Source organism: Anticarsia gemmatalis, chromosome Z (assembly GCF_050436995.1).
Source record: "Anticarsia gemmatalis isolate Benzon Research Colony breed Stoneville strain chromosome Z, ilAntGemm2 primary, whole genome shotgun sequence".
Lineage (NCBI taxonomy): Eukaryota > Metazoa > Arthropoda > Insecta > Lepidoptera > Erebidae > Anticarsia > Anticarsia gemmatalis.
The window spans coordinates 18,639,961-18,658,016 of NC_134776.1; the positions used below are offsets into that span (position 1 = coordinate 18,639,961).

The window sequence follows — 18,056 nt, forward strand, 5'->3', positions numbered from 1 at the left end:
CTGAGCTTTTGTACTGTTATCTCAAAATATTCCATGCAAGTCCCGTTTGTCTCATGTTAGTCAATTTTTGCTGAAGCGTAGTCCCTGAAAATGGCATAAAATTTGCAGAATATTGTGAAAGGATAGAGTATTGACCTCTACGTGTCCTGAATGAAATCGTAAATTTTTAGCAGAGGATGTCCATTGATTGAAGCGATTGTCAATTGTGTAACTATTGTAGAATCACCTAACTCGGTTAACTATTTCTCGGATAGATCAAGTGCTGTGCGTTGACAAGATTTGCTGTGCGATTTTGTGACAGAAGGCAAATGATTGTTGCTTTGCTATGGGTATGCTGTGCGATGAATGTTTTCGGTTTATATCGGTCCCTTGTCCCTCAAAACTGGTTTTTTCTTCAATGAAGTATGCAAGTTAATGTAGCTATTTTTGGATTAGAATTCTGTCTATTTTGATAATGACACACAGTGACGTTCAAAATGCTTAACAAACGTTTTTTCTGTATACAAATGTTTATATTGATTGATTTGGAAATATTTCACTAGCCCGCTTTTCTTCTATAACATTAACTGTACTTTCCCAAGTTGGGTTTCAATAAGGCATCTAAAGTCGTTACGTTTGACATGCAAACTACTAGGTAATACTGCTGTTATAAAGTAAACGCATTACGACGTAGTAAACGGTTTTCTATTAGAATTGCCATTTGTGGATACCACATACATGACTGATTTTATGTTCCATACTAAACATTAGGTACGGTATTTCCATGGTACATGGTTAATAGATACAGGCCATGTAAGCTAGATTTATTCATGTACTTCTAAACTACTAGCAAATTGCCTGGCTTCGACTCCGGTTTATAAATTACGTGTACAAGTAACTACAAACCTTACTCCAAATTGCTCTATTTATTAGAGAAAATCCGTTCAGAAGGTTTTGAGTTTATCGCTAACAGACAGACAGACACGGTGGGGTGTTCAATATGATAATAAAATGTAGTGAAGATCAAAATCATGTTATTGAACAGGGAGAAGAGACTATGCATTTTCGATTTGTCATTTCAATGCCTTTCAATAAAAATAATTATTTCTACTCTGAAATAATGTTATTTGTCACCGAAAGTCGTTCAATGGATGTTGCGTGATACACAAACTAATATAATTGCAGAAAAACAATTGTATTTATAGAATAAATAGAAACAGCAATTAATTTTGATCTAAGCGACATTTCTTAACACTTTTGACCGCTGAGAGATATTGTATTAATATAACATCAGTCACGACATTGCTTCTTCTAAATCGTTAGTGGTAATTTTAGAGCAGTTTTCATATTTAAAATTAAGAAGGTTTAGGAAGGAAGATTTTCTCCTCACATAGTAAAAAGAAGCTTTAAGATAGTTAAGTTTACATCTTCTGTATATTTGCTAACTAATAAACATTATGTGGCGCCAATTTCGGAGTAGGAATTGCTTTCAGCATCTATAGTTTCAACGCTTTAAACATAAAAGAAAGGCGGCCACAGCTTCACCACCAGGTGCTAAAAGAGGAAGACTTCTTCAACACTTATCTTAGTCGTACCGGCTTCGTATAGAGTTAGATAGTTAAAACGTTCTTATAAAATACGGTCGTTGATAACTTTTTCATACGAGAATCGCCGATAACTTTCTGGTAGTGATCGGTAAAACCTCTTCTTTTAAAAGTATATTTTATAGTCTCAAACAAACTAAAGTCATTCCTTTAATTATGCTTATAATAAGCCAACTAAATATATTCGGTAGGTGAATCCGGTCAATCACTTACTGCGCATATCTCGCTTCTCATAAACAAAACAAACAATAAACATGTATTTATTACAGCAATTGAAATTTTATTACTTTGAGTAAATATTTACGTAATGTCAAAAGTTAATAGGTGTCGGCCGAGACATAGTGCTCTTGGCATTGCTTTACAAACTGGTTTACATCAGTCTCATTTTTGTGACTACGTATGTACAAACTAGCTTCTACTCGCGACTTCGTTCGCGTGAAAAGATTTCCTATAATAATAAATATGATTGGACAACTCACACACGGTCATTTGATTCCAAACTAAGCAGTGCTTGTACTGTGGTAACCAAATAACTGATAAACATACTTATATACTTATATACTTCTAAATACATACTTATATACATTAACATCCATAATGAATATACTATGTGTTAATGTAACTGTCTATGTACATTCTAAGGAACATTAACAGATTTCGATCTGGATTGCTATCCTAGAATAGTTAACAGAAAGCGAAGTAAACTTAAATCGATGGATAATAATGTTTGTTTTAAGTTTGTCGAAAAATAAAGAATTAAAACGGGCCATAGACTACCTCTGTCCTGGCGCTTAAAGCAAGGCGGCAATTAATTGGAAATCAGTTAATAAATACAAAATAATATAATAGTAGTTATATTTTCGGTTGCATCTAATAATTGAACTCTGAAATGTTATATTGAGTGATATACAAACAAACTAGAATACAAATATATAAAAAAATCGTAACAAAATACAGACACATTTAGAAACGAGCAATACATTTTTGATCTAATAGATTTTTCTTGATATTTTTTTCTGCTAAAGAAATAAATTAAAATAATATTATTTTAAAACAGCGTCGTCCTGCTACCTCTTTTTCAAATTCTGTTCTCTGTAGTTCTACCTCAATCACGTAGTGAGGGCACTAGTACGTCTACTAGACTAAACCTCTCAATTAAATATTTATTATTTCATTTAAATCGCATAATAACATAAAATTAAAAATATAAGCTAAATGAAAAATTTATGCACATACTGAACTAGAAGGTTTTGTCACCATTCAAAGCAAAGTGACAGTTTATTACCCTTATTAAGTAATTATTATATTAAGTTATCGATACATTTTGTATAAAAAGTTGAATTCATTTCGTATATATCTCTTCTGTAATATTGCTATAAGTATGGAAACAGAAACAAAAGAAAAGACAACGGATAAACCTTTTTTTTATCTGTTAAAATGATCAACGCAATAATAAACGAAAAATTATAATCATATATTTACATTATCAAGGGATTTCTTAAGCAGTAAAAGTATTGTTACATCTCAGGTACGTTCAAGAAAATACCCAAAATAATATTAATTCAGGTTGAGTCGTCTGCATCACTGTTGTTGCGGCCGCGTGTCGCGACCATAGGTTTGATGCCACAGTTACATCTAGATTGGACGTTAGAAAAATATTTACAAGTTTGTTACCACCAAAAAAGGAAGAAATTTCTCAATACCAAATCTTAATAGTTGAATTTATTATGTATTAATTACGTTGAAGAAACCGGCTGAATGAAAGAAACCGCCAGCATTGAACCTAAGTCGTCGACTTTGTTTCTTCACGTCACTGAAATGATTGTTGGAGATACTACCTCCTCCTTTTTGAAGTCAGTAAAAAAGCTCCGACACAAGTCGTCAACATGTTTCAGCGGTTGACTAGGTATTTAGACACCATTATGTCAATGGTTAGTTGAATGGGTTAACGAAATATCAAATAATATTCGAAATATTACTCGAAAAAAATTCACGTATCTCATTTGACAGCTATTTGAAAGCCACTACGCTGTACATTGTTTTCTCCCTTAGAACATTGTGATTAACATGTTACTTCAAAGCAGCAATGTACTGAATAGTGACCATCAATTTGACAAATACTAGCTGTCAACTGAGATACGTGATAAGCCCGCATGTCATTTTTTGTTGTCATAATGTTGAAATTAAAATTATTACAGACAAAATATGAAACTTGTAACGTCACTATGAAGTTCTATACTAAAATGTGTTTTTGACATTTCATAAAGAGTAGCTGATTTGACTGGTAGGCATGCAACTACCGTATTCCGAAGGGTTATACTTGTGACGGCTAAAAGTAACACATTAGTCATGAGACACACTGTCATCACCAATAGCTGAATCATTCTACACTCTTCGTATAAAACAGAAGCTTATCTATCATTTGTGAATAATTTGATAGATAATTATCGGTTCCTATTATTGTACCTAGAATTTTGACTCAAGCACTTCAAATAGATTGATACTTAAGTGCATTATGAAAGTTAAATCCGGATTTTTGTATTGTTGTGACTCATAATATTATTATGCACTTGTTATTAGGTTCAAGTTTTAATCAAAGATTATTTAACTATTTACTTGATATATTAAAATTATATTTCTTATAACATCATCTTTGCCATACTTTTAGGTGTAAGCAGGCGTTTTGTCCTTCACATATTGTTCTAAGGGGTGACTCTCCGGACTACTGAACAAATTTCTTACATACATTTAAACATTATATCATGCCTGTTATTCCCGAAGGTGTTGGCGAAAGTGTACCATACATACATCGTTTCGCCCTCAGTTAGTGTCATGTGATAAGGGGCGTGCCATTGATTCGAAAAATACAAATTGATTATTTCCAGAAATTGATATCAATTGTGCACTATAACCATAATACGACAGAGGAATTTCCTTATTTCCTAACATACGTTTCCACGAATATTTATCTCGAAACTTTGTCAAAAAAAGGCTAACTAGTTTCAACGCCTAAGGTTGCAAACTTAAAACATTTTCTAATGGCATTGAAACAGTTTACTCATTAATAAATATTTATATTTTCATTGCAACAGTAGAACAACAGCAACTTCGTAAGTGGAACGGTGCTTCCGAGTGTTATCTATGACAACGCATCGGCCTCTTGCAGGCGAAGTTGCAGACCTATATCATTATCGTGTTACTCTATTTACTTCGTTCTACATATTCAAAGGAAAGCCTATGTCTATCGCAAAATCATTGCCTAGAATAAAAGTTAACTTATTAATTTCCCACTGTTGGGCAAGGGTCTCCTCCCGTAATGAGGGGTTATTCCTGAATCCACCACGCTGGCTAAGTGCGAGTTAGGGACCTTGCATACCTTGAACTGTATTAAAGAACATTGCCTAAAATGACCGAGAAAATATATTTGTTAGTTGGTCTGGGTACTTGTTCTGGGTGTTGTTATTGTTGTCATATAAAGGCGCGTGACAGAAAACTGAATAGTTTTAAAATCATCGAAATCCGATTTATTTACTAGCTGACCCCTCAGACACCTACCTGCAGCTTACCAATCAAAGAACAATTTGTTATTAGGGTACAAAACCCTTAACAGTTATCTCTTCGTAACTAAACAGTACTTCCTAAAGTTAGGTACCCTATAGTAATAAAGGCGGGTATCCAAAGGGTTTTTCCTTATACACGTCCCCTTACGATATGGAAACCCTAGCCCTAAAGCCTTAATTATTCTACCTGCCATTTAAATAAATGACTCACTACATTATTCTGTCAAGTTCGAAATATTACAACTTGTGGTGAACGTAATTACAGGCTGAATGTCATTTAAAATGTACATTCGTACGGTGGTGCATCGTTTAGTGCAATTTTCACATCAACAATTCAAGGCTAGGCAAAGAGCTTCCGCTTTCCATCGATTGGTCTTGACATTGTACTTCAGGTAGACGTTAAGACAAGACATGCAATGTACGAGTTAACCTTATCGATATAGTTTGTAATGTGTCAAATAAATTGAAGAAAGTTTCCAGACGGCTTCGACCTTTGCAGTTCGGTTTAGAAGTTATAACGAGAGGTTATTCTTGTATGCTCCTTGAAACTTACTAGACTGTTTACAAAGTCTGATCGGATTTATGATTTGCTGTGGGTTGTTGATTTGATTTCTATTGAAGATTTTAAAATAGAATAGTAGACGTGGTAATTATTTAAGAACGAATTAAAGAGATCGATTATTCTTCACTGAAAATAAATGCGTTTGATTTCTATATACATGTCGATTTCCTACAGTCGGTACTTTAGACTAGCGAGCATTTGACAATTAAAATTACTTGCAGAAAACAGGCTTGCGAAACTTTACAGCTGCTAGGGTGTCAATAGTGTTAGAAAATCGCCCCTGTGGACATCATTCTGTTTGAGTCAGAACACTGGATTCAGTCCTTTTCCAATTGTGTATCAAGTAGAAGCGACTCCAACGTGGTACTGTGTACCTGCTACGGTGTATGAAAACGAAATTCAGGAGGTGGTTATTTATGACATTTCTCTATTTAACGAATTTGCAACTAATATTCGTGTTCGTTGCTCATATTAGGCCTAGTGTTCCTAGCTCTTATCGTAAGCTAATATGTTTTTTTTTTCATCTGTAACCATTCTTAACAATATGGTAACATTTCAGGCGAAACTAGCGAGTTCATGGAAAGCCATGGCTCTGTTCAAGAAGTTCGACGCGCGCGCCAACCACAAGGTGTACGGCAAGGGAAGAGTGAGCGCGTCGGGCAAGGTGCTCATCATTGGTGCCGGCCCCTGCGGACTGCGGGCGGCCATCGAGTGCCAGCTGCTTGGCGCTAAAGTGGTAAGTCTTTATCTGATAACTTTATAATTTAAGCTTGATTAGATAGCAAATAAAGGATTTATGGGTATGTGCATGATTTTGTTGCTTGATCAGGCATAGTGGCAAATTTTCACCTGCGTGATAAAATATACCAAATGTCCATGCTGATGGAGATAATGGTGCATCTTTTTGGATGAGTTTGATAATGTCTATCATGACATTCTACGAGTTTGATTGTCAAGTATCTACGACGAACTATTGACCAAGTAGTACCTTGCTGTTCAACTAGTATTATGCTACTAATTATTGCTGGGTTAAATACCTAGGTATGTTGAGGAAGAGGAAAATGACAGCCCAGTGTGTTTTAGAGCTTAGATGTTCCTGGATGTCAAGGAACCTTCTGCCTTTTATGAAAAACCAATGTCATTTAACAGTTTATAAAATATTGTCGTATCTTTTAGGTGGTAATAGAGAAACGCGACCGTATGTCACGTAACAACGTGCTGCACTTGTGGCCCTTCGTGATCCAGGACCTGAGGGCCCTCGGCGCTAAGAAGTTCTTCGGCAAGTTCTGCGCCGGCTCCATAGACCACATCAGTATCAGACAGTTACAGTGTATATTGATGAAGGTAAGATAATCAAGTACATGCGTACGTACGCATTTGATTTTAACTTATAACATGTGTTTGATCAATTGTTTGCATTGACATTTTTAATAAAAGTGTCATACAAATGGACAAATAGTTGTAAATTGAACGAAGGTGGGTTTATACCTAGAACTTTTTGTTTCCTATTAAAAACTAAGTTCTGAGTCAATATGACTTACAGATCACATTTTATTATTTTAATGTATTATAACGATAAGACCTGTTCAAATGCTTAACATTAAGATGAAGAATGACACTTAGAAAGAAAGGAAATAATGGAAATAAAAACATATTCTTATAAAACAATTTTATTTCAGGTGGCATTACTTCTCGGTGTGGAATTCCACGAAGGTGTTAGTTTTGAGGAACTTTTAGAGCCTACTGTTAGCGAAAATTCAGAAAGTAAGTACCAATTTAATAATATCCTCTTTTCCGATATTTACGGCGGCCAGTATCATTGAAATCAACCACTTGACAGGACTTTGTTTATAGTATCCAAGTGTGTGCACAAGCCCACTGTCTATTAGCTTACTTCCATATCTCGGTGGGAAGGGTAACCAACACGACCAGTGACCAGAGGTCAGGCGTAAGACCAATAGCTTTTCGTGCTCTTCGAAACACTGAGGTCTACGACCACAACTTCCTAAATCTGGACAATTTTTTAATAATTCCTAACCGAAAATCTCAATTTGGAGTTCTTGGCCCGACTCAGGATTAGAAACCGAGACCTCTTGCGCGACAGTCGCATACACTACCGACTGCGCCACAGAGGCAGTTTATTATTTTAATATTTGTAATAGTTAAGTAAAGGAATTACCACATGAATGTCCGTTGTGTGACAGGATTTACATAAGTATGCAGATCTTGGTACATACAATGAATTACATTGGTATTTGGGTCGAAATGTAATGAGTAAGTTACTTTGCAGTTTAAGTAACGCTTATTATATTACGAGACATGTTTGAAACTAAGTCTATGTTGAAAATATATTTACTTATATTCAAATTACACTATTCTTTATAAAAGTGGGTACCTAAATAGTTTGTGAATTTGAAGGTATTTAGTAGTTTGGGATACGACAGAAGGCCTAACCGCTTCCTTAATTCGTGAGTCGATCATTGCCCAGCGAGGTGGAGTAAAGACCTATTCCGTCCCTCAATTTAAGAGGAGAACCTTGCCCAGCTTAAGTATAGTAATTAAAATAATTGTATTGTGGTATTCAGTCATATTATAAACTAGATGACCCGCGCAACTTCGCTTGCGTCACATAAGAGAGAATGGGTCAATTTTTTTCCCGTTTTCGTAACATTTTTTATTGGTACTCTGCTCCTATTGGTCGTAGCGTGATGATATATAGCCTTTAACCTTCCTCGATAAATGGGCTATCTAACACTGAAAGAATTTTTCAAATCGGACCCGTAGTTCCTGAGATTAGCGCGTTCAAACAAACAAACAAACTCTTCAGCTTTATAATATTAGTATATATTATTTATATAACAATTTTCGTTGTTTAGCTTTAGGTTGGCGAGCGCGCGTGTTACCAAGCGATCACCCAGTAGCACAATACGAGTTCGATGCGTTAGTCGGTGCTGACGGCAAGAGGAACACCCTCCACGGCTTCAAGAGGAAGGAGTTCAGAGGGAAGCTGGCCATGGCTATCACTGCTAACTTTATTAATAGGCATTCGGAGCAGGAGGCCTCGGTGAGTGATTTGCGTTTTTAATCGAAAGACGTTTGTATAGTAAGAGAAACTCAGTCGAGTAGTCATATTTTCGATATGTGTTCTTCAAAAATACACTAAGCGGAAATTAATGTCGCATTGTAGCATGTCAAAAAACATCTGTAATCCTATTCCATTACATTCGACATTCTATTCGCGAACACATACAAATGTACGGGGAAATTATTTAAAGTGAGCGCGTTCATCACTTTTCTAACGACAGAATGCGTTAGTAAAGACAACTTTAAGCTTTCACTTCCGCCTTAGCAAAAATGCAGCTATTCAATTCAGATAACAGATGATACACTTTCTTTTTGCGCATATTCAAGTTGGACGCATAAGAATTGTTTATAATCCTTAAGGTTCCTTTAGGCTACGTTAACTACTTTATAGCGACTGCTTTTAGCAAAGGTTTTATAATAGTACTAGCTGACCCGGCAAACGTTGTTTTGCCATAAAACAAAAATAGTGTCACTTAGGGGTATAAAAAATAGATCTTGGCCGATTCTCAGACCTACTCAATATGCTCACAAAATTTCATCAAAATCGGTCAAACCGTTTCGGAGGAGTATGGCAACGAAAACTGTGACGCGAGAATTTAATATATTAGATAATGACACTGTTTAAAATAACTAAACTAATATGTGTTTTACTTACCAGGTGCCAGAAATAAGCGGCGTAGCGTTTATATTCAATCAGAAGTTCTTCAAGGAGCTGTACGAGGTGACGGGCATAGATCTCGAGAACATAGTCTATTACAAAGATGATACGCATTACTTCGTCATGACGGCTAAGAAACACAGTCTGCTTGATAAAGGTGTACTGCTTAATGTGAGTATCTTAAATATCGTAGTAATTGAATTATATACAGTGTCTTATGTAGACATTTGATTGAGGTAAAAGTCGTTAAGACCTCTCGAAGGCCCTTACGCAGTTTAAATCTACGCTGATCACTTATCATACAATAAATAAAAGTTAAAGAATGTAAAATAAAAGTCAATGAATGCAATCACAAGATACTGTTGCTTATCTATTGTCTAATTTGACCTTAAGACAGTGTTCCCATATGTCTTAAATGGCGTCTGTAGATAGGAACTGTGCATTAAAAAGAGTGACTTCCAAAATTTTTATAAAATGGTTATGTTTAACGCTAATTATTCAGTTCTATACAGTCTTATTGATAGTTTTAGTGGTCTTACCATGGACCGTGTACAATTAACCTTGTAGCTAGCTTTCTGTGCGACTTATTGACTTTCTGTTATCAAAATAACCATCCTCAATTCACCCCAAATGTTCCTTAAATTCAACCCGTTTTACGGTTTCTAAACATTAAACCATAAATTGTAAACGAAAATTCTTCACCGCTGTTGTAAACTTGCAGGACTACGCGGAAGTGTCTCGTCTATTAAGCGTGGAGAACGTAGACCGAGCGGCGTTGATGAGATACGCTCAAGAAGCGGCGAGGTTCTCCACCGATGGACGCATGCCGCTGAGAGACTTCGCCCTCAACCACTACGGAGAGCCCGACGTCGCGCTGTTTGACTTTACTTCTATGTATGCCGCTGAGAATGCTAGTATGGTAAGTAGTAGATAAAAATATGTATATTGCTGCTGTTTTTGAATCTATTCCGAATATCACGATTCATCCCGACTTATAATTAGCCTCGGCGACAGTGATAATATAGTAATTTATAAATACAGTCTGATGGAACGGAATGTGAGAACTTGAAAATATTCATGGACAAATTAATTTTAATGTTCCTTCGTCGTCTGTATTTCATATATCATTGTTCCAAAGTTTTGCGTTGTTTTCGATATCAAATTCAAAAGAGTTATAATAGACTATATTTTTGTTACTCATTAAACATATATTTTTTTGTACAGGTTTACGAACGTCACGGCCGTCGTCTGCTCTGCCAGCTAGTCGGTGACAGTCTACTCGAGCCTTTCTGGCCGACCGGCTCAGGTTGTGCTAGAGGTTTTCTATCCGCGCTAGACGCTGCCTGGGCTGTCCGCGCCTGGGGCATGAACCCTGCACCACATCCACTTGAAGTTATCGCTGAGAGGGAGTCTATTTATAGGCTTTTAGGTGAGCATACATTACCTTACTGTTACTATAAATGCTAAAGTTTGTGCGAAACATATGTATAGAAATGAATAAAGAAATGAAGAAAGATTTGTATGCTGCTCTTCCAATATGCTGATATGCTTTTGAACCGGAAAAAAATAATAGAATCATAGTTTATTAACTTGATTGATTCTAAAAGTATTCCTTTATTCGAACTTACAAGTAGAAATCCTTATTTCATAGTTGTTTTCTTAGCTGTCGAGTGATGCCTCGCTAGGATATGATGATCTGTCGATATTTGGCATTTTAGCACAATATAAAAACAGACTTACAATAACATGAAATGTATTGAAATTAATAATAACATGATGAAAATCAAAGGGCAGCTGCGCGAATTTCTCACAGGGGCAATATTATGTTCAACAATTTCAACCCTATACGATTATGATACAGACTAGATTGTATCAAATCCTGCTGTGCGATTTTATATTTCTTTATAAACTAATTTAAAACTATTAGTAGTTTGCTAGGAGCTTAACATGAGATGGATCTGATAAAGAATAAATGGAGTTACATGTTCGTGTAACAGTAATGACCATCTTTATATATATAATTCTTCTGTAAGTGTGTATGTCACTGAACTTCTCTTAAACGACTGGACAGATTATGATGAAATTTTTTGTGTGTGTTCAAGGGGATCTGAGAATGGTTTAGGTTCACAATTTTATCCGCTGGACAATGTTTTTTCATTTAATTTTTATGGCAAAACAACGTTTGCCGGGTCAGCTAGTATATTATAAAAACGAAACTAATTTAGTTTGGCTTAGCTGGTATAGCCGACTATGTTAAATGTTATGTTCTGTATGTTACGTCCTTATATCTTCATATTATATTCAAACGAAAAGTTTACGCTCTCTGCAACAAACAACAGAACTGATTAAGAGTTTTGATTGGGAAATACCTAGATATATTATAGTTACTTTTTACATGAAAACCCACGTGGGTAGCGCGGTAGTTTATAAGTTAGTCTACATATAAATTCATAACCTATTTTTGCCCGCCTCATTGAGTGCTTCTTCAGCATTTCAAAGACTAATTCTTCTTCTTCTTCTTATCGTATGGTTAGTGGTCAACCTAGTGTCAAAGTTGTTCAAGCCGCCCAAAGGCCTTTGACGTGGCTTCACGACAGTTATCTTAATTGACAACAACCGGGACCGACTTTTAACGTGCCCTCCGAAGCACGGAGACGCCCAGTTCAAATACCACTATGCGGTCACCCATCTATGGAATGACCGCGCCAAGATTTGCTTAACCCACAGATCGTTTACCGACCGGTGAGCGCAACTGGCTATGGGCGCCTCAAAGACTAATAAGAATATTTTTACTTCAACAGCTCAAACGACTCCAGAGAACCTTCACCGTGACTTCGGCGCGTACACCCTAGACCCTGGCACGAGGTATCCCAACCTGAACCGCGCGGCTGTGACGCCTCACCGAGTGACGTCATTCTATGACTCTGATGAACCGTTGCCGCTTGATGCTGCACCTACTCAGAGGAAACGGCGTAGAGGTATGACTTGATTACGTTACGTTACGTTGTTATAAGTGCGATTGTGTATGACTGTTCATTTATTGTTTGATGAATGGATGTATTAGGAACTTAGAGAAAGAAAAGGTCTCAAATTAGTGTTGATTACCAAGGCACTACATACTATTTCTTTCTTAAACCAGAAGAGCTTAGCTTTAAAAACCGATCACCGATCACACTAAATACCATTAAAACTTTTAAAAACTACTCTGATTATACGCTTATCGTATTCGTCGATTGCGTGTACGTGCACTCTGCATGACACGCATTTTTTTCTTTCTTGGTCTGTCGTTGCTGAAGATCTATTATCAGATCAAAGTCAAAGTCAAATATTCTTTATTTCATAAACTTTAACAAGTATTTGAAATCGTCAAAATATTTTTTATCTACCACCGTTTCGGAAAAGCTGTTGCTCGTGAGAAGAAACTGCAAGAAACTCACGGCTTGCTCTTTGGCTTGATCTTTCCACCATCAACCTTGCTACCATATACCGCATTCGTAATCGTAAACGATTATAAATCAAGTATCCTTAGCAATAAATGACATAAGAAATGTACTATGACATTGATATAGCTTCATTTCTTAAGAAACGTAGTATACAATGAGACTCGTTCCCTTGAGAAATAATCTTGAAGACTGGTTTTAAATCACAAATATTCCAACCATAACAGTTGAATAAAATCCGAATGCTGCTTTAAAAGTAGCAAGAGTCCAGACAGTATTGATTTTGTTTTGTTATTTACTCGGACCCTTCCGCGGACCCTCGCGCACTCACACAGGTACAGCCTATGTACATCATTTTAATCTAGTTTTTGTGTACACCGGTCGCTACTCAAAGACTAATTGAATGTTCCCCTAGCAGACGGCTGTGGGTGAGGGGTCCCAATACGTCTGTGTGCCTGTATACCTATATGATACAAAAACCGGATTAGCTCTCCCCTATGTCCTTGATCTGACCCCCAAATTCTTTGTGACTCACCCTCTAATTAATCACGGCACGTGTAACATGCGCCAAATAACTTTGTGTGCCTGAATATAGCTGCGAGCTGCTGCAAAAAAGGCAATGAACGAAAACGAGGAACAGAACTGCTATTATCTACTACTACCGGCGCTAGCCGAAATAGTTATATCGAAAAATTTTGCATCGAAATTGATCAGCGTCTCTAGAGGACGAGGCAAAAACTATTTTGAAGTACCTTTTCAATGTAAAACTCTAAGGTATTGGAATAAATAGACACTGTCGGTGATTCGTCTCCATCACCTACACTTCCCTCCTGATTCTCTTTCTATTTCTTGCCTTTCTCGCAGCGGCTTACTGCTATATTCAGACACCAAAAGTAATTTGGCGCAGTCCATACACGATTTCACGATATCGTGCGACCGCATACCTCGCACGTGCAAGCGTACGTATTATTACTTAACAGAGACTAATAATAATGGCCGCTGCGCAAAATAACACGTGTTCAACAATGTACAATGATGTAATTTTTGAACCGTAATAACATGCGATTCAATCTTTTTCTATAGAATTTAAAGGGGAAATATTTAATTATTTCAATTCAAGTTTTGTACAGTTTGGACAGATGGCCCTTGGTCTAAATAAGTTCTATGGAGCGTAAAGACGTGCTGATAAGCTGCCTACGGCAGTGTACATTGTATACCAGTTGTACATAATAATTTGGTACATATACAGAAATACAAAAAATACGAGATAATTGTTGTTACTTGTCTCTATGTTTTATGACATTCTAGCATGAGTGACTATTTACTATTAAGTTCTTTTGGTTATTGTACTTTTGGCGTGCTATTACACAATGTAGTGTACAAGTGACTGATGGCAGATTTTGAAAATATTATAAAATTAAAACTCATACGTAAAGTGAGATAACACACATTTATTAAAGTCATATGACTAGTTGTTGTCTATTCAATAGGAAATATATATAAATTATGATGCTGATCGAACACCAATCAGCATCATAATTTAGGTTTGATTAAGAAAGCAATTATTTAATTGCATTGAATTAATTCCGTATTCTTTGTGAAGTTTCGGTGCTGTTTAAATCGTCATACTTACATTAGTCTTTTCTGAGATTTTCTGTTAAGAATTTCTTAGAGATTGCCCGGAGTTGGGAAGTTGAGGCCGAAGACCTCCGTGCCTCGTAAAGCCGTCGGTCCTGCGCCTGACCTCTCACTGGACGTGTCGGTTATCCGTCCCACCGGACTATGGGAGTGTAGGAATAGAAAGTGTACCTGTGTATTGTGCACACACTTGGACACTATAAACAAAGTCCTGCACAGATGGCCAGTTTCAATGAAACTGACCGCCGTAGCCGTATATCGGCTAGGAGGACATTACTATTATTAGTGTGTAATATTATTGTGTTCTATAATTATTTTATTCAATAATTATTTTTTATTTACTAACAGCTGTATTCCTGTTTACAGAAGCAGAAGTATCAGAAGAAGCTCTGGTATCTTGGGTGGCGTGGTCAGAGCCGGGTATAAGGGCAGCGGCCAGTCCGGCCGCGCTGACGGAGTTGCTACGACGATATAGACCAGACTTGCTACCTTCTACTACCGCGCCGAGAGCAGTCTATCATATACTACAGCAAGAATTTGGTAAGAGATTCATAGACCCTTAATTTAAACTAGCTGACCCGCGCGACTTCGCTTGCGTCTCATAAGAGAGAATGCGTCATAATTTTCCCCGTTTTAGTAACATTTTTTACTCGTACTCTGCTCCCATTGGTTGTAGCGTGATGATGTATAGCCTATAGCCTATTCAAATCGGACCAGTAGTTCCTGAGATTAGCGCGTTCAAACAAACAAACAAACAAACTCTTCAGCTTTATAATATTATCTGGGGGCACGGAAGTGCCCCCGCAAGTCGAGCAAAAAAAAAGCGGCACGGCCGTAACATCCTTTTCTCGAAGCAATTCGGGCTATTTTTGACACCCCTATAATTTCGTTGTGGATAAAACAAGAAGCCTGGATTTTCAGCAACTAATCAGTCATTGTATAAACACGGTATATTTAAAATTTCAGTCAATTTGAACCAGTAGTTTAAGAATGACAACTTGTTAAAATTTTGAATTTTGTCACTCACTGATTCACTGATTCACTGATTCACTGACTCACTGACTCACCGATCATCAAAAGTCTAAGGTACTTCTAGCAGACTTAGAAGCTTAAAATTTAGAATACAAATAGGGTTTAGTGTCTTGATCATGGGAAAAATTCAATATTTTCTAATTTCGGTCCAGTTTTCTAAATACACTAACTGCAACAATAACTTTGTAATCCTATATAAATGTATAAGATTACTAGGTTACATTTGCAGTTAATGAATTATTATTACTGTAGAAAATAAAATAAATAGGTGTAAATAGGTACCTACTATATGAGGCATAACGGGAAGGGGTATAGGGTGGGTAAGGGTGTTTAGCCCATGAAACTGAACAACATTCCCGTAGGAAAATACGTTGAATTATGAAAAAAAAACGTCTTTCCATACAAATTGGACTTATGTTCGCTCTACAAAAAGAAGTGAGATGCCATCAAAAACATTCTGTAAAAACCTCAAGTCTCGCCGTAAAAAGTTGTGAGATCTATATAATACCAAGTCGATTAATCTATTTAGTCTCTACTTAAAGGACCTTCTGTCTTAAGTTATTACGTATGTTATTATCATGCCAATTATAAAAAAAAATACCTTTAAAACAAATAGATCGACTTGGTCATCGCAAGAAAACACAAATTCGCCATTAACATTTCAGGAACATTAAGTTCTCGTCGTGCTGTGTAGTGTGATACATACTAATAATCAAATCATGCGATGGCCAGGTCGGTCTATTTGTTTTAAAGGTATTTTTTTTTATAATTGGCATGATAATAACATACGTAATAACTTAAGACAGAAGGTCCTTTAAGTAGAGACTAAATAGATTAATCGACTTGGTATTATATAGATCTCACAACTTTTTACGGCGAGACTTGAGGTTTTTACAGAATGTTTTTGATGGCATTAATTATTAATTTACATAACAAATTCCATTGTATTAAAGAGTAGCATTGTTTTATCTGTATCAGGGGACTATATTTTTGTGTTATATCAATAAGACACGTTAATGTGCCACTGCTGGGCAAGAGTCTCCTTCCGTAATGAGGGGGGGATTAGGCCTCGAGTCCACCACGCTGGCCAAGTGCGGGTTGTGGACTTTGCATGCCTTCAAAAACTTATATTACACTATAATTAATAATGTAAATAAACATTGTTGTTTGAGTTGAAAGACTTTCTTACCTTGGTAAGGAGAAGCGCCGCCATTTTGTGTTCTCCATTCATGAATCGTGCACGTGTACGCAACACGTGTACGATTCATGTGAAACATACGAACAACCTTGATTTCACTTAAGTTTAGTTTGTTACTTGTTAAGTATTAATTTAAAGGTATATATCGATTCAATTGTTCTTTTCAGTGGCAATTACTCTTATATCGGTTTTCTTTACATAAGAAATCTTCAGTATATTTGCAGCAAATAACAGGAAATTAAACCCAGTCTTACCGTAATTTATTTCTTACAGGCATAGTTCCATTCTCATCAGGCGGTACCCTCCGCGATGTACCGGACGCGAAGCTGCGATCATACCTAACTCGCGTATACAATGCTTTCAAAGGAGAAGTGCCGCACATACATCACCAGACCGATGTGTTTGACCAGGTAATACATATATTAAGAACCAAGTTTGTCCATCCGTCTTTTCGCGGTAAACTCAAAAACTACTAAACCAATTTTTATTTAGGTTTCAATTTTGGAACTTTCAGTGTACCGTTCGTTAAGGATTTAAGTATTTTATCTGAAATAGAATAATGATTGCTGAAGCCAATATGATAATGCAATCGGTAATGTTCCAGCAAAGTAATGTTTATCAGATTCACTATTTAAATTCTAAAATGTCTGTCTGTCTGCAGTATATAAAGAAAACAAGATCTTTCTGCATTGTAGGATTGAATAAAAACAGGAATATCTTATAAAAATATTGAAAGTAGCTTTGTCTGTCTGTATTAACAAAAAGGGTTCATTGTGTATGGACCAGAGTAACTGTATCTCTGCATTGTATAACTTAATATAAAAGGGATATTAAAATGCAAAAATAATCGTTTTGCATTGAATGAAAACCAGATAATAATGTACTGAAAGAAGATGTCTGGTTTTAAATCAAGTAATAATTTAGACAGTTACTCTTGAATTAAATCTGGCTTATTCTATGGTGCAGTTCATCTTTTCATAGGAGACTGTGTAGAAATCATGAGAAAGATCTTTAAAGTCCTGTTTAACTGATAAAATAAACTTGAACCTTTGCAAAGGACAGTAGTTTTCAATAGCACCGGAATACTGAAGCAGACTATATTGTTCTTGTATCTCTCTATTTATTATAGCAATTTTTTTAGAGTCTCCTCGCAAAATAAGTGTATATTTTTTCAATTGTAAGTGAATACATTTAAAAATCCCATGGGAATTTTTTTTTGTCCATTACGTTCACATTTCTTTAGTTTATTCAAAAGGTGGGGTTAAAAAATATCGACCAAAGTCGTTTTGCTTTGAAGTCGG

At 36.1% G+C, this 18,056-nt stretch overlaps 1 protein-coding gene across 8 annotated transcripts in view; it reads left to right on the plus strand.

Annotated features, from left to right (window-relative positions):
* Positions 1 to 18,056, plus strand: part of Mical (Molecule interacting with CasL) — an 80,605-nt gene that overhangs the window by 35,871 nt on the left and 26,678 nt on the right. For all 8 annotated transcript variants that reach the window (XM_076135387.1, XM_076135392.1, XM_076135391.1 and 5 more), the window contains 10 exons: positions 6,265 to 6,441; positions 6,882 to 7,049; positions 7,385 to 7,469; positions 8,582 to 8,769; positions 9,448 to 9,618; positions 10,169 to 10,366; positions 10,672 to 10,876; positions 12,249 to 12,425; positions 14,892 to 15,065; positions 17,029 to 17,165. In XM_076135387.1, coding sequence (XP_075991502.1) covers positions 6,265 to 6,441; positions 6,882 to 7,049; positions 7,385 to 7,469; positions 8,582 to 8,769; positions 9,448 to 9,618; positions 10,169 to 10,366; positions 10,672 to 10,876; positions 12,249 to 12,425; positions 14,892 to 15,065; positions 17,029 to 17,165 — 1,680 coding nt within the window. The remainder of the gene's footprint in view (positions 1 to 6,264; positions 6,442 to 6,881; positions 7,050 to 7,384; positions 7,470 to 8,581; positions 8,770 to 9,447; positions 9,619 to 10,168; positions 10,367 to 10,671; positions 10,877 to 12,248; positions 12,426 to 14,891; positions 15,066 to 17,028; positions 17,166 to 18,056) is intronic.